This window comes from Toxorhynchites rutilus, chromosome 2 (genome assembly GCF_029784135.1).
Source record: "Toxorhynchites rutilus septentrionalis strain SRP chromosome 2, ASM2978413v1, whole genome shotgun sequence".
In the NCBI taxonomy this organism is placed as follows: domain Eukaryota; kingdom Metazoa; phylum Arthropoda; class Insecta; order Diptera; family Culicidae; genus Toxorhynchites; species Toxorhynchites rutilus.
This window is the reverse complement of record NC_073745.1, coordinates 198,745,187-198,771,385: the sequence shown is the minus strand read 5'-3', so window position 1 is coordinate 198,771,385 and position 26,199 is coordinate 198,745,187. Positions and strand designations below refer to the sequence as shown.

At 40.8% G+C, this 26,199-nt stretch overlaps 1 protein-coding gene across 3 annotated transcripts in view; it reads left to right on the top strand.

Moving 5' to 3' along the window:
- LOC129765217 (circumsporozoite protein-like) overlaps positions 1-26,199 on the top strand; it is a 168,271-nt gene that overhangs the window by 87,629 nt on the left and 54,443 nt on the right. For all 3 annotated transcript variants that reach the window (XM_055765277.1, XM_055765275.1, XM_055765276.1), the window contains one exon: positions 19,135-19,243. In XM_055765277.1, the coding sequence (XP_055621252.1) occupies positions 19,159-19,243 (85 nt within the window). In that variant the 5' untranslated portion in view covers positions 19,135-19,158. The remainder of the gene's footprint in view (positions 1-19,134; positions 19,244-26,199) is intronic.

Genomic DNA, 26,199 nt, shown 5'->3' with positions numbered 1-26,199 from the left:
TTATTTTTTCGCGGATTTGGGAATTTACGCGGTTTTCGTTTACGCGGCACGTATCCCCCGCCTAAAAAGCGACTCCAGTGTACTTTGGTGTGATGGAAAAGATTGTTCATAAGAATCAGAACTACTGTTAGCATAAATGTCTCATATTGTTTGAATGATCGCATAAGTGTCTCAAGCGACAAAATCTTTGTTCATATAAAGTGAAATGTTCTGATCTTTTCGGATACACAGAAATCATTATTTGAGTAACTGGTTTACTTTATGTTGAATTTGTTTGATTTATGTTGAATTTGTTGTTTTTAGAGAGCAGAATAATTGTTTGCATAAGTGTCTTCTTCTTGAAAGGCGTTAACGTTCCCTGTGGAACTTTTGCCGTCTCAACATATGCATTAACTAGCGTCATCCATTAATACTTAGTTGAGATTTCTTAAGCCAAATAACACGCCTTGAATGTATTCCGAAGGGCAAGCTCTAGAATACGCGTGACCACAGTGCAAGTCGAAGGATATTTCTTTGACGATAGATCCCCCGGCCAGAACGGGAATCGAACCCGAACACCTGGCATGACAATGTGAGACGCTAACCACTCGGCCACGGGTGCACAAGTGTCTTATGTCATCTGAATAATCTCTTGTAAAAAAAAATCTTTGCTTGTTAAAAGTGAAAAATCTCTCTTGGTGGTCTTTTCTGATACACATTGATGGCATTATTTACACATTTATTGCATCGATGGCAAAAGTGTCTCATACGGATAATTAAAATAACAAGTGTTGATTATACTTCATATGATTTACTCTTGGAGACTGTTTCGATAGATTTCACACGAAGACGAATTATAAAATATAATTTTCATATAAAAATATTACATTAAAACACATTATTAAGTTACATTACAAGTTACAAGTTACATTTTTATTTATTTATTTATTTATTTATTTATTTATTTATTTATTTATTTATATATTTAGTTCTCATCTGGCTAGTTGCCTTAATGATATCACATGTACCGATAAGATGAGGAAAAGCCCTTTTGAGTTGTTGGATGTTTTACACAAAAGGGCATAAAAACCTCATATCTTTTCATAATTCCTACTACAAAATATTAACAATAACTAAGCACATAGTACAGAGAAAAAACATAAAAACAAACATTCTTATAAATCATAATAATAAAATTAGAGTCATGAATAATAAAATGTATACAGTGAAGCTGCTGATCGTGGTGGTTCTTCAGTATTCCAATGTTGGGTGTTATCCATTTAATAGGTTTCGATTGAATGCTGCAGCAGAAGAGTTAAAATCGAACATCTGATAGACTTCGTTGAATCTTGTCGCCATAAATCGAATGGGGTCGTATTGACCATATGCTGAACGACGACCGTCTAGTAACAGGAAGTCCCGCTGTCGAAGGGCTCTAATAGGTGCATATATATTTAGTTGTGTCAATATTTCCGCTGAGTCAATATCGCCCAAAAGTATTTTTGCGACAAACATAACTTGGGCAACATATCTCCTGCGTTCCAACGTGTCAAGCCCGAGGAGCCTACATCGCTCTTCATACGGTGGTAAATTCAACGGGTCTCGCCATGGAAGACTACGGAGCGCGTATCTAATGAATTTTTTTTGTATTGATTCGAATCTACTTATCCAGTTTAACTGATACGGGCACCACACGATTGCATTTGATTCCAGAATGGAGCGCACCAGTACACAGTAAAGTGACCGAAGACATTGTGGATCACGGAATTCGTTGGATGCTTTAAATATAAATCCTAGTTGTCGGTTAGCCTTTGCAATTATGCTGTCATAATGGGGGCGAAAAGTCAACCCTGTGTCAAGGATGATTCCCAAGTCGCGTATTTGATCAACACGCACTAGAGGCTCGTTAGAAATATTGTAATTGTGGATGATTGGGTTCAATTTTCGATGAAACGATATTGCGTTGCATTTATAGATACTGATCGTCAATAAATTATTTGTGCACCACTCTTCGAATTCATTGATCCATTGTTGTAGAGTGTAGCAATCTTGGATGTGATTTATGGCTGTGTATATTTTGACATCATCCGCGTAGAAAAGGCGACATCCCGGTGGCAGTAGTTTTGATAACTCGTTGATGAAAATAGAAAATAGAAGAGGTCCTAGATTGCTCCCCTGCGGGACACCTGATATGTTGGTGAAAAATTCAGATGACTCAGATCCAATTCGCACACATAGTTTTCGATCCGTGAGATATGATTTAAACCATCTAATGAGGTCATTCGAAACTCCTAACTTGTCCAGTTTTATATGCAGTATCTTATGATCGACTCTATCGAAAGCTGCTTTGAGATCAGTGTAAAGGGTGTGTCACATCAAATTACATCACGGAAAAAACGCTGTAGAAATTCGCCCAGTATACCGATCCTTTTGAAAATTTTAGACGGTAAAATAAAAACTATTAAACAACTTTTGGCATTTTCTTTTTATTCATACTTCGAGCCCAAGCCCGTATGCCGCACCTTCCTCTTTACCCCGTCTATAAGGTTCTGTACAACGTCAGGTTGTAGTTTTTTTTGAACAGAAATCCATTTTCTCTTGAAGTCCGCCTCCGATTTGACAACTTTTGGGTTCTTCCGGAGGGCCTGCTTCATAATCGCCCAATATTTCTCTATTGGGCGAAGCTCCGGCGCGATGGGCGGGTTCATTTCCTTTGGCACGAAGGTGACCCCGTTGGCTTCGTACCACTCCAACACGTCCTTTGAATAGTGGCACGAAGCGAGATCCGGACAGAAGATGGTCGGGACCTCGTGCTGCTTCAATAGTGGTAGTAAGCGCTTCTGTAGGCACTCCTTAAGGTAAACCTGCCCGTTTACCGTGCCGGTCATCACGAAGGGGGCGCTCCGCTTTCCGCAAGAGCAGATCGCTTGCCATACCATGTACTTTTTGGCAAACTTGGATAGTTTCTGCTTGCGAATCTCCTCCGGAACGCTGAATTTGTCCTCTGCGGAGAAGAACAACAGGCCCGGCAGCTGACGAAAGTCCGCTTTGACGTAGGTTTCGTCGTTCATTACCAGGCAATGCGGCTTCGTCAGCATTTCGGTGTACATCTTCCGGGCTCGCGTCTTCCCCACCATGTTTTGCCTTTCGTCGCGGTTAGAAGCCTTCTGAACCTTGTATGTACGCAGGCCCTCCCGCTGCTTGGTCCGCTGGACGAATGAACTTGACAAATTCAGCTTATTGGCGACATCCCGGACCGAACTTCTCGGATCACGTCTAAACTGCTTAACTACTCGCTTGTGATCTTTTTCACTGACTGAGCATCCATTTTTGCCGTTCTTCACCTTCCGGTCGATGGTTAGGTTCTCGAAGTATCATTTTAGTACTCTGCTGACCGTGGATTGTACGATTCCCAGAATCTTACCGATGTCCCGATGTGACAACTCCGGATTCTCGAAATGAGTGCACAGGATTAATTCACGACGCTCTTTTTCGTTCGACGACATTTTTCCAAATTTACGAAAAATTGACAGTGAAGCATGGCCAACGTGATCTATACACTCTTATCTGATTATAAGCGACAGCTGAAGATATAATTCCTAAAAATTAAATTTCTACAGCGTATTTTCCGTGATGCAATTTGATGTGACACACCCTTTATATCACGTCAACTTGTGATCCGGCATCTAGATTGCGCAAGCAGAATGATGTAAACTGCACTAGATTTGTCGAGACAGATCGCTTGGGGTAAAAGCCGTGTTGATCAGCTGTTATGTAGTTTTTACAACTTACAAACAATACTTCATTGACGATAATCTCAAATACTTTGGAACATGCACATAACGATGTAATACCTCGATAGTTTTCAATGTTTTGCTTATTTCCTTTTTTATAAACAGGGAACATAACCGACAATTTCCAATTGGAAGGAAATATACCTTCACGAAGGGACATATTGAAGAAATATAGGAGGAATTAGCACTTCAATCTCTACTGAAAGGGCTGGATGACTAGAGTCATTGAGGGTAAGCGGCTCGATGGCTTCAGATAGTTTGCACTGTCCAATCAATGAGTCCGTAATCAACACTAGATCGAGAAGACGTCCTAATCTATTGTGAATTTTGTTGATTTGTCTCAAATTATTCAAATTAAAACCGTCGAGCAGCACAGTACACGCAGAAGAAATATGCGATTCCAAAACATTCACAGTAAGATAATCGGGACTGGTTGAGTTCCATACTAATCCCGACTGATTATAGTCCCCGAATAGGAGTGCGTGATCATGCACTCTGAGATTGGAGAAAATGGCTCTGATAGAATCGATATGGTCATTCATACTGATCAGGTCATTCTTACGATCTGGTGGTAGATACAATACATCAATGCTTATGTTTGAATCGGACAACTTTAGGGTAACCCACAGATGCTCGAGTGATTGAATAACTTGAGTTCTATCCAGAAAACAGTTTAGTGAGACTGAAACGGCAATTAGCACTCCTCCTCCGCGAATTTTCGTGCTATTGAGATGGTTACGATCATTCCTGTACACATTATAGGAATTACCGAAAAGCTGAGAAGAGAATATCTTCTCGTCGAGCCAAGTTTCGGTAAGCACAATTATGTCGTAATGTGATTCGCAGAATGCGAGAAAAAAATCCTCAACTTTTGTACGCAAACCTCGCACGTTCTGGTAATAGATTTCAAGCTCACTGGAGTGTGTTGCGCGGAGTGGATTACTATCCTGCTCGGGAATTGATGCTGCTCCTGCTGCTTTAGAGGAACCATTATCGGAGACGGATTCCAACCTCACCTGTAATGGTTTGATACAACTTAGGAGAGGTGCAGTATCCACAGATGCTTCGGCAGGACATATATTTGATGTAGCATTACCTGGACCAGCCAATTCTGTTAGCTGGTTTGAGATGTCCAACGATGATAAACTGTTCGATGCTGAGCGAGCCAGTACATCCGGCTGGTTAGAGGAAGAACACGCGTATAGTCCATCGAAGTGATCGATGTTTGATTGCTAAATTGAGAAATCAATTCGTTGTCTTGCTTTTTTAGATGCTTTAGATAAATGGGACATTCACTGCTCCATGATGAATGAGTGACATCGAGTAGCTCATCCCTGGACGATTGTTGTTTTGAATTCACAAGTTGACAATTAACGCATTTTTCAAAAATCGCCTCACAATTTTCGATTTTATGATTGCCTGAGCACTTGGGGGAGCACGCAGGCTTTTTACAAGGATCAGCTTTATGTCCGTACTCTGAGCAGTTGAAGCAGCGCAGAACATCGGTCGCCTCTCTTATCCTACACCGCTCCCAGCCAAGGATGACTTTCTGTTGCTTTATCAAAACATCGAATCCCTGCGCATTTGTTTCGATTATTGCAGACATCTGATTTAGTTTTCGTTTTTCGTTGCGTGTGATGCGAATTGCTCTTAGTTCTAACGATTCGGCAACTTGATTTTGTTTCCTCAGAGAAGCAGGCAGTTTTTCTTCGTCCATAACTTTCGAAAAACCGACGATTTTGAATCTCGGCTTAAGTGGTTTCTGAATACTGATAATGTATTTTTCCGATAATTGGCTAGTAGCAGTCTCAGCAAGCTCTGCAGCTAAATCCTGACTTTCACACCTGATGGCTATTTCTCCAGATTCCCTGAGATATAATTCTTTTACGGAAAATGCGATTGGATCAAGCTTATCGCACACGTCGCGTTTCGTCTCTTCGGCTGTTTGTTTTACGATAGGTTTAATCAGAACGGTTTGTTCCATTTTCACAATTTTGATAGATTTGCGCTGCGGAGAGGATGGACTGCAATGGTCAAGTGATTGTGGTGACGATTGCGGTAGAGAGGTGCTGATTGAGTTGCTGTTGGATTGCTGTACGTTATTTCGACGCTTTCCTGAGCGCAACACACTGCCTTCCTCAGAGTTAACGTCAGAATGACTTTTGTTCTGAGTTACCGTTGCTGCGTTCTCGACCAGTGCTTTGCGCTTATCGTAGTTCAAAACTGAATCGTCGGATTTACGCTTTTTGCCTCTTGGATATGATTCATTCGAGTTCTGGATTATGTCAGCATAAGAGGGTTTATCATCAATTATGGGCTCAATTACAGAACTTGCAGTGTGGAAAAAGGAGCTTCTTTTTTCATTTTTAAAAGACGAAAGAATACGTGGTAATAGAACTGCATTATTTTTTCAATTTCAGCTTTTACCAAGCCCGGCAGCGTCAGAATGTTTTGGTTCAAATTTTCAAACAGTTCTTCGATCTGCTTTGTCAGCTGACCATAGTGCTTCTGTATATCATTCAACGTGGTTTGTTTTTTCCTGCAGGCGAAGCACATATATTTTAGCGCATTGTTCTCTTGTACGGCTTTGGCACCAGCGAGAGTTAGATCTGAGCAGCGAGTATGCAGAATTTGTTCACATCCTCCAAAGCAGTAAATTCTGTCGTTTTCATTGGAGATACTCTTCGAGCACACATTACAGATAACACTAGTCATTGTTGGGTCCCTTCCCCAAACCCTCAGCCGTAACACGGCTCAATACGGAGCCAGATGTTATTTGGAGAAGCCGGTACTTTCAATCACGAAAAAGGAAATGATATTTGCAAGTTTGCATCTATAATGACGATAATTTTGCAAACACTGTACACGGTTTGATAGCGCGTAGCTAACAGTTCACGTGGATACACTTTTGACGAAAAACAATTTGAATTTCACACGTATAATAGAAATTTCGCAAGACACTAAACAATCCTAGCCAGCCTGACAGATCTTGACCAATCACAATCACATATATATGGTTCACGAAAAAAATATTTTTAATTATCTTGCATGTATCACTGCTTTTTCAAGGAAAAATAATTCCGACCAGTACGACACCCATGTCCAAATTTAATACGACCGTAAAGGGTTAATAGTTGAGCATCGTATCAAATGAGCCTTTGACTACACAAAACGATTAACTCCAAAACACAATAAGTAGAGAAATATGATGGCATACATGGTTTTCACATGTATGTATGTTGTTTTTCTAAATTCCCTGCACATTATGAATTGTTCAGTTGAAGTCGTGAGCCCAAAGTGGTTGGACGTAATTTCTATCGTTCGAGATTCAAAAATGTTTCAGTTGTTCCTGCGGAAACAATAGTGTTCATTTTTTGGAAAAGGTATTCAAGTTGCACAGGCAACTTGGAGTACACCAAGATAAATTACATTGAGTTGTTCGATTCACCACCTTTGTCACCGCTATTTTTTCCAGTATCTGTTCCGGGTGCGTTTGTAGATTAAGCGCTAAATGATCCATTCATCATCGCGATGAAAATTATGCATTGTCACGAGCTAATTGGTATTTTCAGATTAATTAAATCAAAATTTAATTTTTGGGATGCTTCGAAAACCGCCAGAAAACAGAACTGGAAAACATTACCCAATTAAATTTCTCTCTTCCCTGCAGTTTCAGTTTCGCGTCCAATATAAATCAACTATGGGCACTGTAACAGGATCATCCCGCCTACCGAATCGTGACGATCCGCCTCCGAAACATGAACCACGATTGTGTCGCCTCCTCTGGCAGTGATGATGGCCCGAAGCCCGAACTGATCGAACCGGATGGGAATGATTTTTCAATTTGTCAGTGTTTCCTGTCGAATTTTCTGTCCGCCACAAAGCGCACATAGAAATGTGTGCGGAATCGCACAGTGGTATGTACACAATTTCAATTTCACAGTTCAATTGAGATCACATACATGGAATTTGTTTCCTTTCCGTTTGTGAACACTGATTGCGATTTTGCGCTCGATTACGCTGCGAATAAAGACAGATCACACGTGAAATCCATTTATTATGCATATGTGTGAGCTTGTGAATATAATCCGACCCAAATATCTACTTTTCTCCGTGGAAAGTCTTTCAGTTTCCGGTGTTAAACATATAGGGTTTTCTCGGGGATGAATTTTCAACCCCTATTTTTTGCATTGTTCACCACGATGAAGATGTTTGAAAAAAATATATATTCGCAAAGCGGATCAAGTTAATGTCGTTAATATTCAATTTGGCAGTTTTATTGTATTGCCTTTTGCTGCCAAATTAGCATATATTCTATAAATCTCAAGCCACATTTGTCACTGTAGCTGCTGCTGTTCTCCATTTCGATGCACAATTTGTGGCATTTTCCATTTGCACTTGTTAACGGTGGTCGGGTTCTGCATTTTTTTTATTTCGGTTGATTTATATATCGATTCTGATTCTGTTCTATCTTCGCGTTTATGTGTCGTATGAAGCACGATTCACACTTTGCGAAACCAAACACGTCAAATACTGACAACAGAAATCATCAGATTCCGCGAAAAGATCCATCAGACCGGAAGCGCCGCACGGTACTAGTGAAAAGCTTCCAAAGCAAGCAAAGGACCCAAAGTAGATGGGAAAAAAAGAAATTATGTAAAGAGATTAAAATCCTTTTAGCGCCGTGCACCGCAAACAGACAAATTCTGTTCGTAACTCAGTTCGGTGCTTTTGATTTATGGTTTGTGAGCTCTTGTTCCATCAGCCGCTCTACCTGTCCTACGGTACCGCCTTTCATCGTGTCCAGTCGAGATTGAATGGGAGAAGAATCACACTCAGCGCCTTCCACTTTATAGGTGTTTGCCAAGAGTTAAAATATTTGTGCAGGACGGAGCTTTACATTTTTTATGCGTTTGCAGATAGTTTACAGAGAACCGAGAAATGAAAGCTGCACTTAATATCTTTCTGCTTTGTATAACTTACAATTCCTCGGTGTCTCGGTCAACTTCGTTATAATTGTTGCGCATTTTCATCGGGTGAATGAATAAGAAGAGAAACTCAAAATCATTGCGTCATAATGTGATGTTGAACAGTTATGAAGTTTTAATTTCAGTATCGTTGCTGCTTTTCCACCCTTTTTCACATTTTAATAGAAGTACCGGTAAGTTTTTTTTCAAAAATGAATGCTTTATTCTGCAAAAATGGTTACAAATTTAATATTCAAAGTATTGCCCATTGCTAGTCACAACTTTTTCACATCTTTCTGGTAATTCACGGATCCCTTTGCGGAAATAATTGGCCAGTTTTTCGGCTAATCACGAATCGATCCAATTTTTGAGTTCATCAAAATTGGAGAAGTTCTGGTCCACTAGGCCATGTTGCATCGATCGAAAAAGGTAGTAATCGGACGGAGCAATGTCTGAAGAATACGGCGGGTGGTATATATATCTCCTTCTCCTTCTCCTTCTCCTTCTCCTTCTCCTTCTCCTTCTCCTTCTCCTTCTCCTTCTCCTTCTCCTTCTCCTTCTCCTTCTCCTTCTCCTTCTCCTTCTCCTTCTCCTTCTCCTTCTCCTTCTCCTTCTCCTTCTCCTTCTCCTTCTCCTTCTCCTTCTCCTTCTCCTTCTCCTTCTCCTTCTCCTTCTCCTTCTCCTTCTCCTTCTCCTTCTCCTTCTCCTTCTCCTTCTCCTTCTCCTTCTCCTTCTCCTTCTCCTTCTCCTTCTCCTTCTCCTTCTCCTTCTCCTTCTCCTTCTCCTTCTCCTTCTCCTTCTCCTTCTCCTTCTCCTTCTCCTTCTCCTTCTCTCCTTCTCTCCTTCTCTCCTCTTCTTCTCTCCTTCTCTCCTTCTCTCCTTCTCTCCTTCTCTCCATCTCTCCATTTCTCTATCTCTTTATTTCTCCATCTCTCCATTTCTCCATCTCTCCATCTCTCCTTCTCTTCTACTAGTTCTTTTTCTTCTCCTTCTCTAATTCTCTCCTCAACTTTTCTTTCTCTTCTACAACTTTTTCTTCGTCTTCTTCTCCTTTTTTTACTTCTTCTCCTTCTTCTTATTCTTCTCCTTCATCTTTTTCTTTTCCGTTTTCTTGTTTTTTATATTTCTTTTTTTCTTTTTCTTTCTCTTCTTCTTTTTTTCTTGTTTTTCCCAGACTCACTTCTTAACTAGGCGAACCTAGCCAGAATTTTCACCTGCCCCCGGGCTTCTGAATGCCAAAGGGGGACTAGGCTCTGTGGAATGCACGTATCTGCATGCTCGTGCTGTTTCAGTCCTGACCGAGAAATTGTCGGACAATCGCGCAGGTGCTAAGGATGACCGACTTTTGGATGCCGGCCAATTCCTTCTCCATGTTCAACACCTTTAGCGCTTCCAGAAGTGTCTTCGGGACAATTCCAGTTCCAGAGAGAACGACTGGAACAATTCTTGGGACCTCCAAGCGCTTCCAAGCTGCAATCTTCTCCTCCACTGTCTGCAGATTGCAGTTGAGTTGGTACTCCGCTTGCGCCAAGTGCAGAGCGCTGTATCCTCTGTCGACGGCGCAGACAGCCCGGTATAGCGCGTTTTGGTTGGCGCGTTCTGCGAAGTACTCGCGCAGTTGTCGTACCTGGGCAACACACAGTGCAGATATGTCGACTATTCCAAGTCCCCCTTCTTTGCGTGGCAGTGAAACTCTCTCCAGTGCCGATTGAGGATGGTGCATTCCGGCCTCTTAAAATGCTTTCCTCATCCTCCTCTTAAGGTCCTCTAGGTCAGTTTTGCTCCATTTGACTACACCAAAACTGAAGGTCAGCAGGGGAACCGCGAATGTGTTGATCGCGCGTACCTTGTTCCCCGCGTTGAGGAAAGTCCTCAGGACACAGTTGACTCGACTCAAGAACTTGTCTCGCAGCTCCGTCTTGATGTAGGAGTGGCGAATCCCGGTGAGCTGTCGGAATCCAAGATATTTATAGGATTCGCCACGAACCATGTCTCTTATAAACTCGCCGTCATAGACCTCGTAACCTCCGGATTCGGTAAGCTGCCCTTTCAGCAGATGGACACAGCGGCACTTGTCGAGGCCGAACTCCATGCAGATGTCCCTGCTTATGTCTTCGACAACCCGGATAGCTACACCTAGACGCTGACGTGAATCAGCGTAGACCTTGAGATCATCCATGTAGAATGTATGGGTCACTTCTTCGTGGGCGCCGTGACCGTTTCTATTGAGCGTCCTACTGAGGGGGTTCAGTGCCAGACAAAACCAAAGCGGGCTGAAAGAGTCGCCTTGGAATATCCCCCTCTTTATCTGCAGCGTTCTAGACTGCAACACATTTTCCCCATCACTAAGGTGCAGAGACGTACTCCATTGCCTCATCGCATGCTGCAAGAACCTAACGACGACGGGATCAATTTTGTAGAGCTCCAATACCCGGACGAGAAACGAGTGAGGTATCGAGTCATAAGCCTTCCTGTAATCGATATAGGCCATGCTTAGGTTCCGCTGGTTATAATCCGCCTGGCCGACTATGGCTGCGTCGATGATGGCCTGGTCTTTGCAGCCATGCGTATTTTTTCTGCATCCTTTCTGCTCTTCTGCGATGATATGGTGTTGTTCGCAGTGGGCAGAAACTTTGGCGGTAATGATACTGCTTAATATCTTGTACAAACTCGATAGGCACGTTATCGGTCTGTACTTTGATGGGTTCAATGTGTTGCTGTCTTTCGGGAGGAGGAAGGTGACGCCACGGGTGGCGAATTCAGGAAGGTTGTGTGGGTCACGTAGCACCTTGTTGAAGCACTCAGCTATCTTTAGATGTGCGACGGTCAGCTTCTTGTGCCAGAAGTTCTGAACACCATCGGGGCCTGGTGCTGCCCAGTTCCTCAGGTACCGCGAGGCTTTGCGGACATCGTTCTCTTCGACGATGATAGCTGGCATCTCTCCAATTTCACCACAACTCTCCTCCTCCCGTCTTAACCACATTTACCCATCGCGATGTTCTACTGGGGTCTCCCAAATACCAGCCCAGAAGTTCGTCACATCGCTAATATCTGGCAAACCTTCGCGGTAGTCGGGCTTCTCGTCACTGATGTGGTCGTAGAACGCTTTCTCGTTATCTCTGAACATCCGATTTTGTTCCTGGCGCTTTGCAGAGTCAGAGTAACGTTTCAGCCGTTTTGTAAGGACGCTCAATTGCTGTACCAGTGTGTCGAGTTTTTCCGTCAGCTGGTGAGCTCCCAGCTGGCGAAGTTAAGTAGGCCGCACGATCACAGCAACTTGGCGACATAATTTCGCCGATCTGCTGCCTCTTTTATACGCCATCAGCCTTCCAATTGCGGCGCGCTTGTTTAGGATCCGTTGCTCCAATCTCCTTCGCCATGGAGGCTCACGCCTTTCACGGAGATGTTGGAGCAGTCCGCCTCTTGGCCTTATACGGATCCTAAACTTTTGGCGGTCGCCACAGCAGCACAGTAAACTTTCAGTTGCAGCTCCTCCATGTTCTCAGCATCAACCAAGTGCAGCGGAAGAACGTGCTCGTTCATGAGCTTTACTGCACTTGTCAGCCTGCGGGAATGCTGCGGGAATGTCGTCATATGATCTTCGTGGAGGCGTGAGATAGGAACATTTGAGACCAACTCTTACCCAACTCCTAGGGCAGGCTCCTACCCTATGTTGATCCCCATTTGAGAACTTTTTCTTTTTCTTTTTCTTTTTTTTCTATTTTCCCGTCACAAAACAGACAAACAAAAAGTGCAACAGAGTGCAAGACAGACAAAACCATACGAGCGGGACGAAGTTTGCCGGGTCAACTAGTAACAAATAAAATACAAGAGAGGCTTGATCGGTGTTCCAGTCAATACTACGTGAAAGTAGGAAATTAGTAGGCCATTTTGCCATTTCAGTATCGTTGATTTATTTGTTTGGAAAAACAAAAAATTACTTGGTTGTACATAAAATCCACCTGGGTAAATTTGTTTTACCGTGTTTTCTTCATCGGTGCACTCCTCGGTTTTGACAGCTGGTTGTTCACATCTGACACACATATAATTTTCGTAGCTGTTTAATCAACTTTTCATACATAGTACCGTGTTTTTGACGCTGAGGAAGCTTCCGGAAAATGGGCGGAAGGATTACGATTTGCAGGTCCAAAATTGAATTGTGCGTGACTTCCAACGTAAGAAGTTTCAACGAAACATTGCTGGGAAACATAGGGTAAACCGTGGTGCGGTCCAGCTGGTCATTCGGAAGCATCAGATGCCCGGCAGCGTGGCCGATCGACCGGGAAGAGAACTGAAACGTGAGCCAGATGGAAGAATGGACACGCGAATTATTCAGGATTTAAAGAAAAACCCACGAACGACCATTCGGGCGATTAAATAAAGGCTGTACCGTTCCAACTACAGGCTGTACTTCCAACTATGGTCTATGTCAACAATCCAGCGACGATTGATGAACTTCGTACGAATATCGAACGTGAAATTGCAGCAGTATCGGCCGATTTATGCCTGAAAACCGTCGAAAATTGGGTTCAGCGTTTGGACTTCTGCAAGCGTGCCCGGGTGGCCATGCAAAAGAAATCGAGTTCCATACATAATGTACATTCCCATGAATAAAGAATTTCATTGATATCCAAAACCGTTTTTGTTTGATTTAAAAAAATCTTTTGTAGCGCTCTTATTGGAAACCCCTTTACCTGATAAATGCTGGTTCATTCATACGAAATCAAGTAAACTTCCATTTTCGAAAAGTAAATACTTAATTGTTACTTTTATTCATACCAAACATAGTTAAAACTCAATTTCACTGCTCGATTGCTCGATTCAGGTAAAGTAAAGCTGAATTTTGTTTTTATTCCTATGGCCTAATGCCTTGTCATACAGCCATTCCATGCCAAGCCGATATAGTGGTTCTCAGATATGCGTGAAAACTGGCAATTTTGCTCTATATCGCAAAACAAATGACGCGTATTTTTATTAGGGTGCCCATTTCCATTTTAGGGTGGTCCGAAAAGTCATTTCACCCCTTTTATCCAAAAATTACTTTTTTATCCCTTTTGTTTATTTATTTGGGCTCATTAGCATATTAGCTGTAGCTGAGCCGGGTTTTAATCGTGTACATGTTACATATTAAGGATTCTATAAATTGCAGATTACACAGTAGTTAGTAGCCATTTAGGCATGAGAGTATTCTTTCTGTTCATCAATTGTTCAGCAGACCGGACAGCGGAAACAGTTGATATTGACCATTGGTGGGTTATAAATAGAACAACAACTCGATGTTTCTTGCAGAGCAGAGCAGTTGTATGGATGAATCCATCTTCATTCGACCGCGGATTGATCTCCATCGCTGATAATTGTTGCGTGGATGTAGTTATTCTATAACAACATAAAGATGGTCAATTGAGGGTCTTGAGTCGATCGCTTAGTAAGCGAACGCGTAACCAATGTGGCTACGAAGACTCCCTAAAAATGACTTTTTGCAAAAATTCATAACATTTGAATTATTGATTCGATTTAGATGATCGTCATATAAAATTGAAGCCAATAAACTAACTTTCCTTGAACAAATATCACACTTGCGAGAGGATTGGATTCTAGTCGCATAGGTCTGGTCTAGTCACATAAGAATATTGAACGAGGATTTCAAACATGTTAAATTTGCAAAATAATAACTCAAAAACGAAAAACAACACCTCTCTGATTTTCGGATATATTATGTAAAAAACCTCAGCTTTCCAGAAAAAATATGAAAAAATATAGCTGACTCGGCAAATTTAGTCCCGCCCAAAATTTGTTTTTTTTTGTTATCAATACCTTCAAACATTCACGTTTTCTTACGTTACGTTTACTTACTACTGTTCATTGATTGATCTTTCAATCGACCCCGTTGAATTTACCTTTTACTATAAAATTCCTAGTATTTCTAACAAAACTCATCATTATAATGTCAGATTATTTTCAGACACAATTCTCGTTCAAGATTTTTCAACTACTTGCAAATAACATATTTCTCCGTTGCATGGAATAAATGTTTTATACAGAAAATATGATAGACCAAAGACAGCCCTAAATCGGACAATTCGTTCCTCGAGTTCTGCTCTTATCAACACATTCGGCGATACTTTTTTATTGGTATAGATAGAAGAAGATATAGGAGTGCTAACAGCACTTGTCACTATGTAATTGTAGAACATAAGGGAATTTAATTTTCCGAATTTTCCCTTTTTCCTTCAAAGTTTTCTGAAAATTTTCCATTGTCATATTTTTTTAGCACACTGATAGATATTTTTCATTATCTCCTCCTACACTTTAAGCATATTCGCTGAACCAAATGTTAGCTTTTATCATATTTATTGTTTCTATTTTGGTCCACTGCTTTGTTTTTTCTTCTTTTTGTTTTTCTGGTAGAGTAATGCGGGGCAAAGGTGCGCACCTAACTGTTGTTGTCCAATAACTCTTGAAATAAAAGCGAATAAAATTCCGTTTGCTTACCAAATTGTAACTATATGTATTACCTTCGAAACGTAGTAAAAGCATTTCTCGAGTTGTGTTTGTTATTGGACAAATACCTATTTTAATACAAAAAGACAAATGCGCACCTTTGCCCCCACTATGGGGCAAAGGTGCGCATTTGTCTTTTTGTATTAAAATAGGTGGGGCACTATGGGGCAAAGGTGCGTACTTATTGAATTGAACTTCTTCAATGCTTTATCATCAGAAGCGGGAGAAGCATCATTACTAGAGAGTTACAGGAGGGGGGTGTTCATTGGTTTTTTTATGGGTGAGAAGACTGGATGTTATGATCGAACATACTACGTGGAAATTTTTGGGAGTGAGGAGACTGACAATATAAGATATTCGAAAATGTCCAACATTTGAAACAGAATTCGTTTTTATTAACAAACTAGCTGACCCGGCGAACTTCGTCCCACCTACAATTGATATATTGATATAAATCATTTCGAACACTCAAGTTCTCACAGAAATTATTTTTATGTACGTAATCTATACTCGCGGTATATAATTTCTTTTTTGACATATAAACCTGATGCAGACTAACACGCATCAGTCCTGATACTGGCTGTTTAAATCCGTTTCTCCGCTCATGAGTTAAATAATGAGGAACGGACACCAGATCATTTTTATTTATATAGATCAAGTTTATAAATACATAGTTACCTTCACTTGATTTATTTGAAACTCATTGTTGAAAAAAAAACAATATTTATTTTTATTGTGAAAACATAAACTTAAACGAAACATAACCGTTATTGAATTAAATGTATGGTGAAAATAAAAACATTTTTCATTTGAAATTGATTTCGAATTATTTTGAAGCAATTGTTTATTTTTATTCCTCATCTTGGATTTCGGTTCTGAGGATTCCGACGCTTTGCATTGGAGCGCTGATGTTTCGTTTTACTGTTGTGGGGTTCGAAGAGACAGACGATGGTTCTTCATGAAACTAGAATCAAAATCTCTTACTGCCTGTTTTGCAACTTGGTTGCTGGAGGTTGTTGGCTTCCTCAAAATCAAACGCCAGACGCCGTGAATCTTTGAGAGTCATACCATAGAAAGCTTACTCCAGTGCCCTGCAGTGGTCCGCCAGATCCTCAGACTGCTCACTCGTAAATACCTATGTGAACCGCCCTAGGTGCTCGCTGACACATCCCAGCAAAAGTAGAAATGTCAATGAAAGAAGATTCGAATCTTAAATCACTTTCTGATATGAGCCTCTTCCTCAGAGCTGATTCAGAAGTATCGAGGTTTGCCGCAATCCGACGCTTCGAGAATCCCTCCCAAAGCCTCTGTCGGGCCATTTGAGCATTTCTGGAGTGCATTTCTTCAAATCAGTTTCCTTCTTGTTGGTCCCGTTAAAAATGTGGTTGAAAACATTTTAGAATTTTTTTTCCGGACCAAAACTCTGGTGCGAACTGTCGCACCACAGCCACTGCGCACCTTTGCCCCGCAAGCAATTTTTGAACTAATCGAACTTTTAAAAAAAGCACTTGAAATTTTTCAAAACGAATACGCACTATCATCTACTATAGAATGAAGGTTTCCTTGACAGTGTAGTTTCGAACTTTCCAGTTATTTAAGGTAAGTAAATCGTCCTCTCCAAAACTCACATTCTTTGTGTGGACACCGACTGGACAACATCGTTGCTGGACGGCGAGGGATCGAGAGGGCAAGAGGGTGGAGGTGGTAGCGCTGGAGTCGAGTAGAGTAGAGTTTTCAAAGGGCCTTTCTCAAGACTAGAGACGAATGAACTGCAAAAGTTTAAAGTCTCTGTAATACAATACCTACCTACCTACCTCTCCAAAACTGAAAAAAATAGATCAAAACATCGCAAAACTCTTTTTACCTTATAACTTTTTTCCATTTTCATGAAATGTATCTTTTTTTATATGTGTGAGATGCTGGTGTAATAATGTATCAAACGACTACACTTTTGTCGAAATTTTATGCTCGTTTGCTTCAAAATGGCCAATGCGCACCTTTGCCCCGCACTACTCTATGGGACGTTTCATATAGCACATGGACACTGACAGATTTTAGTTAATTTGATTTCTTCATAACTACATTGTGTCAGCCAGACCACTGTCGACCGAATCGTGTCCACACTCACCTGCGGGAGCTGTTGGGGAAGGACCGATAAGCAAAAGTCGGTCACGTGCTTCACGGCAGGAATCTCCCTAGTTCCTCACTACTGGTGTCAAACCACCATAAAAACCCTAATTGTACCCAAAAACCTCCAGATGCCAAATTTGGTTCCATTGGCTTGATTAGTTCTCGAGTTATGCAGAAATTTGTGTTTCATATGTATGGCAGCCCCCCTTGGAGAGGGGAGAGGGGTCTCAAACTATCACGAAAACCTTCCCCGGTCCCAAAAACCCCTATATACCAATTTTCATGTTGATCAGTTCAGTAGTTTCCGAGTCCATAAGAATCAGACAGACAGAAATCTATTTTTATATATAGATATAGCGCCCTCTAGTCCTGACCCATTAAAACAATAACAAACGACTACAATCAATAATTACGAAAAATTTTTTTTTTATAATTCAATATTTTTAGTAAAAGTCAATTTGATATGTCGATCATCTAAATCGGTTCAGTGGTTCAAAAGTTATGAATTTTTGAAAAAAGTCATAAAAAAAAGTGGAAAAAAATATTTTTCGGACCATCCTAAAATGGAAATGGGCACCCTAATAAAAAAATAAAAACAATACAGGTCTAATTTTTGCGATAAAGAACAAAATTACCACTTGTGACGAAAATATGAGAACCACTACATCGGTTTGCCATGGAATTTTATTGTAACTGTAGCAATGATTTTGCTGGAGTCTTATACGAGGTATGGCTATTAAATAACGAGACTGATTACGAAAAAGGGTTATTTTTTAAAAATTACGGTACAACGATATGCTCCCTTCAATATACTCCCCTTGGCCCCTCACACACCTTTCCATACGTTTTTCCATTGTTCGAAGCAGTGCTGAAACTCTTCATTTGTAATGGCGTTCAAAAGCCGCGTCGCTTTTTCCTTCGCCTCTTCAACGGACTGAAATCGGGTACCTTTCAACACGGATTTGATCTTGAGGAATAGAAAAAAGTCGCATGGGGCTAGATCTGGCGAGTACGGGGCATGTTCGAGCACTGGAATGCCCTTATCGGCTAAAAATTGCATCACCGACAGCGGGTTATGGGCAGGTGCGTTATTGTTCGTGTTTTTTCGTCACACATGATTTCCAACGCGTACTACAAACCATGTTCCATTCAAACCACTTCTGTTCGCAAACTACTATAGCGACAAAAACGTGTTTTCGTAAGTTTATAGCAGACACTCCAGGCGCCAGGCGCGCAGTCTCGTTTTCAAATAGCCATACCTCGTATTGCCAACATCAATCCACAATAACATTCAGAAATGAAAAAAGAGGTGTCAAAGAGTAAGAGTCACTCACCCCACAAACACACAATAGAGTTATAAGTAATCCAATTCATTGCCATTTGTATGTCTCTGTTGTTAGCAAATCCACGCTCAAATAAAGTGATGCCCAAAACAAACGACTTCGATCGTTACGTGCCTCGTAACGTCACACAGGATTCGGAGCAGCTTGTTCAAATACCGATATGATGCTGTTGACTTCTCCGCGAGAGTGTCGATTTCTTGCTACTTCCAATGATTTACGCGGCCCTTGATAAATCATGTTCCCTATCGATAGCTAGCCTATCTAGAAAAGTTCCTCGTATCGGGTGGCTTGTTTGGATCGTATATCATCCCACTCTGATATCTCTCCACAGTGCTCCGTTTTGAACAATTTCCGAAAGAGAATCATGTTTAACGAGCAAATTGCTTAATTCTTGTTCTTTGTTGCCTTTGCTCTTTTCAGGTTTGAATCAGCAGGAGCGTCAGGATGGAGCTGTCACGAATAAAATTGCTTTGTGGAGCACTCATACTTCAGATGCTGTTCTCCGTTGCTGTGCCGCTGCCTTATACCAGTAAGTACCTGCTGAATGACTTTTTCTGGGTCAATTATTAAGATAATTTTTTGTATTGATATCAAAGAAGATAAGCTTCTGCTGCAAAAACAAATTCATACAGATTTTCAGGCACAAAGTTTAACATTTTCAACGATCTCAGTCCAGGGAAACGCATGATGTTTGACAAATGCGCAAAACAATAGCGCGCCTCCATGGAAGACAACATGTTTTATTTGGAACATTGTACAAATGCGATAAATTTGTTTTTCATCGCTTCAAACATTTCATGCAATCATGTACCACTGGCCAGAGCATTTTCGTTGTTTTTCGTTGTTCCGGGTTGAAAATGATCTTTTGATTCCTCCCCTCGAATTCCGAGCGGAACGTGACCAACATGTCGAGCGGGTCACGACCAACTTCTCGTCGGTCGAAAAAAACACAACAAATGAAACATGTACATTCGAAGTCCGAACATTTATCAGTACCATTCACCCGATCCGAGATCCCAGAGGCCGGTCGCAAAAGTCAGCCTCGATTAGATAAGAGGAGGGAAAAAAATAATATAATTTTTGCACCCTGAGGAACTCACATTGTGCCGCAATGAAAATATGTTTTATGTTGGAAAATTTGCATGTAGTTTATCTCTCGTTGTCATACCAGCCAGACCGACCGGGGAGTGGTTCTCCGAGCAGAAGTAATGTCTTATTCGGAATACGGTAGAAGCTTTTTCAAGCCACAAGCCGAACGGGAAAACTTGTTCAAACTATCAGCACTTAACGTTTTTGTCAACCGCTCTATCTTTCTCTCTCTCTGGCGAGCAAATGTTCATATCCCGCTATTCGAATCGTTTCATAGTGGCGAACCCCATCTGAAAACAGTGTAAATGGACGGCTGGAAGCTGCAAAAAAGTGTTCTTCTCATGCGAGTGATTTTCAAGAGCAAATGCAAATAGACGCTCGTAAAATTCAAAGTAGAAAGTATGAAATAGCATTTGAGATCCATTCGTAATGTTGTAACGGACAATTTTAATTGCACAGTATGTACTCGAATACAGTATTCAATAAACTAGCAGTTCTATTCCAAAAATTTGGCAAAGCACTCGGTCATAATTTAACCTGTTACACTAGCACTTGTCATAGTCATACCCCCAAGTATATAGCATTTTTTCCTCCCCTGCCCAAGGGGGTGACTTTCACACTTCATGAAAATTTGTGACATTATAACAACACTCGAAACAGCCCCGGCTCTATGGGTGTCATTCGCTTGCGGTGAGGCTCTAGAAAACACTACCAGAGGTAGAAAGGATCTCGAATATCCGGCCCCCACTTCTCATCCACATCCAGCGCAAATCTGGTTGAGTGGTACACTAGAAGTTCAGCAGGCCGTAGATAATCATACTCGTTCATATTGAATAAACAGATGTCATGTCAGATGTCATAACCATAAATTATCACGCCGCTCTCTGGGTCACACTTTTTGGGGTGCTATCATTTTCCCCCGCCCAATTCAGCAGCGATAGTAAACGGGAAAGGGGGAAAGTGGTGAAGAAAAGGGCAGAACGTAAAACGTTAAATGATTATGGAGGATTTCGGAGGGCTTCAACATATGTATGATGTATCTGATCATATAATTATGCATACACATACATTGAGAATAAAAATCCACCAAAGTTATAGTAGATAATTTTGCCGTGTAATCTAAAAACATTTTAGTATTAATTTCATAGATTTGACTTGTAGAATAGACATAACATAAATACAGCGTTTTTTATATAAGATTTGCCCTCCATCCTGTTGCTTCAATGAACGTCATATGGATTGATATCCGTAGGGCAACTCCTCTCACAAAATGGCACATTCCATGGAACCATTTTTCCCCTATTTTTGAAACGACAACTTCATGTTCACTGTTGCTTCCTGCATCACCAACAAGAAAGGGTACAAACAAAACCAAGACCGAAACGCAAATGTCTGGCTTCCCGTAGACAGTCAGCTTTAAACTGTCATTCGTGCTTCCGGCCAACAGGCGTGTAATTTGATTACCGGAATATTTCAATGCGTCGTTCGCCAGACTTTTCCCCCTTTTCTATATGAAACATGCGAAAAATTTGTCATTCTTTGTGTGTTGGTCCCAGAAAGCACCAGTTATAGTTGACTCTTTTAAGAATTTAAGAAACGAGGCACGCAATAAACGCTTTGTACCTCTGGATTGGATGAATTGCAACTGAAAAACTGGAACGTTAGCATTCTATTTCTCGACAATGTTGACGATGTGACCGGATGCACTTGTTCACTATCTTTATTTTATTTCTTACGAGACGTCTCCGGCTAGCCAGGAAGCCACACGACTGCATGTTCAACGAATATTTGCATGTCACACATCATTCGCCAGTTTCGTGATAAACTGAAGTAATGAAAAAAAGAGAGGATTATTTCTTCTTTCTTTTTCCGATGTTTATGGGTGAAATAAGGACATCATTATAGTTCAATAGTTTTGTTTTAATAGTTACGAACGTGCTCGAAGCAGTTGTCATTGGTGCAACTGATTATGTATTGTTCTTCTTCGTTAGTTTGCTTTAGTCGTGACAGGTAAAAAGTGTTTCTCTGTCGTAGTTTCTCATATTTTATCAGAGTTTAACGCAGTTATGTCTCTTTGCTACATAGTGTAACGCAGAATAGGACAAACAGCCGATTTCACCCGCTCTTATCCATTTTTATTGGAACTTCCCCCTTTGTTTTTATTCAAATTATTTAGCAGCTATCATAATTTGATATTTTTTTTCGTTATTATATGACTAATTTTCTATTTCTTAAGGACGCATTCTACATAAGTGACCTTTTCTTTGTCGAAAATCATAACTTGAAAACACCATCCCCGAATCTAAATCTAGACGTAGAAATACAAACTCACCTAACATTTATAATTAGATTTTTTGTGTTTTTTAAACATTTTTGTTATTTCAAAATATTGGCACTATATTCTTGCATTTTCTCGCTAGTGAATCTAAATAATTAATGAACCAAAGTATGCTTTATTTGCTGTAGTGTTTATTTTATGTTCACGCGATATATCATTATTTTCCTGTGAATTTCACGGAATTAGTTTACAAGTTTAGGCCCCTTTGTCATATAGAAGCTTTTACGAGTTATTCCCTACAACCGTTCTCTCCACAACCACTGATCCCTTGTGTAGTATGATTTCAAACCCCATTTCAAATCCCATTCCAAAATCCATCTTAAAACCCCAATATACAAATTATCATTTTCCTCATAAGCAGTTGATTGTTTCAAAATAAATGACTCATGCGTGGTCACTTCAATTTACGATTCCCACGAAACATTCCTCAAGCGCAACTGCATTATTTCGTTAATTGTTTTTCTCCCACATTCGTCCATGTAAACAAGCCAACATGCGCGGGCGATATGAATGCACCCTTACATCATGTCGCGCGCAGCTAAAGGCAATAAACCTGAAACCAAAACAAACCCAGTTCTATTCTGATTAAATACGCGACCGTACACCAAGTCGTCGTGACACTTTACGATTTCCCATGGAATCGATATGCGCGCTTATGAGCGCAGTAAGCAATTTTATTTCTTGACACCATTCACATCGAACACCGCATTCGATTGATTGGCTATTCCCCTTTGAAATCGACTTGGCTCCTCCCAGTGAAACTCTCCACAAACTGTTGGATAAGTTAGCTTAAGACTTCTGTAACTAGCATTAAGTGAGTTCTTGTATTACACTCGACGCGGACGGCCGCGTGGAGCTACATTAAATCAATAAAGGTTGTAAACACATAAGTTTGAGTTCAGATCCAAAGTGAGAATATATATCACTTGCCAAATCATCACTTACGGGCAAATTTATCTGCATAATCAAATTTGAACTTACACGCAACACCCCCTTTACGCTTTGCTTTTTACCAGCTCAAATGGAAAAATGGCGGAACAAATATCAAAGACGGCTACCAGATACGAAAAGTTCGAAAATTCATCCGAACAGAAGACGAATAATTTTCATGTGTTTTTCCCGTAAAGCTCATTAGAAAAAACCTACAAAATGGCATCCATTCCTTTTTGTACGTTATTTCTATGCTGAAAATTTATTTCTATGCACAGTGGTGCATTTTGTTTCGGTGGAGCCACCGCGTTGATTTTCATGCCGTCTGGTGGAGAGTGTTTCTGTATCGTTACACCACATCAGTTTTGCATCTGTACTGGGGTTTAAGTTTAAATTATACGTTTGGGGTGCAAGAATTTGAGCGTTAATATATTTTCGGTTGAACGAAGCTCTAAGACAATCGCTTTCGAAGGATGAAAGGTGTATGTGGAGATTCGTTGTGTATGATTGAATCACACGTACGAGTTGTTAGTTTTATACGTTATCAAATAACAAAAATGTAATCACCTCGGGCTGCACTGTGCCTAGCACGAGAAGAATTTTCGCCGTGCATACGAGTGCGCTACGTACATTAGGACACAAATCTCGTGCATTGTTCCCGCGAGAACAAAGTAGAATCCATGGATCACTTGTCGTATTCAGGGCTTTGGTGCTTGGCTAAAAAATTATTTCGGAAATTTCTATGCATTCTATAAAATTGTAAGGGGTTGTATCTAGGACACGACCACATATTTTCGACGTAGAACTACGCAATTGACGAATTTACGTTAGAATTGCAACCAGATGGCGCAGCGAGTAAAATGATGTTTTGTTTTTTTTTTTTTGGTATGGAATTGGTATGATTTGTTTTGAAAAATCAGAAATTTTCTGCAAGTTTCTCGGATTTAAATATTCTTTCTACGCTGAAAAGGTTAGAAAATCATTATTTACATTGTTTCATTCATAACATATGACGAATGATAAGTACAAGTGTTACAATTCACATTTTTACACTAGGCAAATGGTGGGTGGCATTTATTGCGCTCCAAATATTGCAGATCCTTCTCGTATCGGCCGAAAGGAAGCCCCTGCATAATCAATGATATCAACCAACTTGATATGATATCGATTGCATCGTCATTATTCACAGTTTGAGCTTCTGAAAAATGTCCGAAAGTTAGTACTCATAACCTATATTCACTATCAAACATAAACATTTCGAAGATTATCTATGATTTACTAATGACATTTAATTTAGCCATGATTTTGAATAGAAATTAATGAAAATAATCACGACCGCAGAATAAACAAACATCATCACTTTTGTAGTTCTGAGCCCTAATGTAGGTGTCGCATGAGCTGATTCAGCTTTGCGTAAATTCGTCAATTATATTATGCAATCCACTTGTTTCCCACTTCTAATATTAAGCTGTCAAAAAAGTCCTGCGGTATTTTTTTTTGAATTTTCATTTGTTCATAAAATTAGTTACAATCATCTGTTTTAAGTCAAATATGCGCCGTTTTGTTCGATGACTTGTTCCCAACGAGATGCCAACTTCATAATACCCCTGTTATAGAAGCTCGCTTCCTTATTGGCAAAAAACTCGGATAGCCAATTGTCACAGGCCTCTTTTGTGACTAACTTCTGACTACCTAGCTCGTTCGCCATGGACAAAAACAGGTGGTAGTCACTTGGTGCAAGGTCCGGACTATACGGCGGATGCAAAAGAACCTCCCATCCGAGCTCCCGGAGCTTCTGGCGCGTCACCAAAGAAGTGTGTGGCCTGGCGTTGTCCTGATGGAAGACAATGCGGCCTCTGTTTATCAAAGACGGCCTCTCCTTCATGAGTGCTACCTTCAAGCGGTCCAGTTGTTGGCAGTACAGGTCCGAATTGAGCGTTCGGCCATAGGGAAGCAGCTCATAATAGATTATTCCTTGACAACAGCAGAACCTTCCTGGTCGTTAATGAGGGCTTGGCCACCGTCTGAGCCGCTTCAGCGGGCTTCGACCACGACCATTTGCGCTTCGCGTTGTCGTAAGTGACCCACTTTTCATCGCCAGTCACCATCCGCTTCAGAAACGGGTCGATTTTGTTGCGATTCAGCAGCGATTCACATGCGTCGATACGGTCAAAGATGTTTTTTTGCGTCAACGTGTGTGGCACCCATACATCGAGCTTCTTTGTGAATCCAAGCTTCTTCAAATGGTTAATAACGGTTTGATGACTTATCCCCAGCTCTTGGCCAATGCTACCGCTCCTACTATGCCGGTCTTTCTCGGCTAATTCAGCGATTTTGTCGCAATTTTCGACGACAGGCCTTCCGGAGCGTGGCGCATCTTCGACGACCTCTACACCAGAACGAAAACGTTGAAACCATCGTTGTGCGGTGGAAATGGAAACTGTATCGGGTCCATAAACTGCACAAATTTTATTGGCAGCTTGAGATGCATTTTTGCCTTTGTCATAGTAGTACTGTAAAATATGTCGGATTTTCTCTTTATTTTGCTCCATATTTGCGACACTATAACTCACGAACGACTTAACCAAACAAAACACTGTCAAAGACTATATTATAGCAAAAATACCTTTCCAACAAGCTATAGTATGACTCGATACAATGAATACAACTAGAACTACGCGCTTACAACGACACCTCGCGGAAATACCGCAGGACTTTTTTGACAGCCTAATATAATAAATTTGATGAACGTCCTTTTACGTTTCATATGAAGCCTAGGACTAGCAAAACATGTGAACGAAAGAATTGTCAAACGATCATTGTATTTTACATTTCCCTCAGAAATTATTGCACATCTCATGTTTACGTAGTTCTCGAACCGCGATAGTGCATTCACCTCTAGTATCTAAAATGATGATTTTCCCAGGCTTCTCAGTTTAAAAGTACGTTTTAGGGAAACATATTCTGGTCTGCACAGCGACAAGCAAGTACAAAAGTACTCAACACCATAAAATACCTCCGACTTGCATGTATTTGCAAAGCGGATTCCCCCAGGTGCATTGATTTTGAAGTCCATGTTAGGGAAACACAGCTCGGTGGGAACAAAAATACCCCGACTTGCATGAATA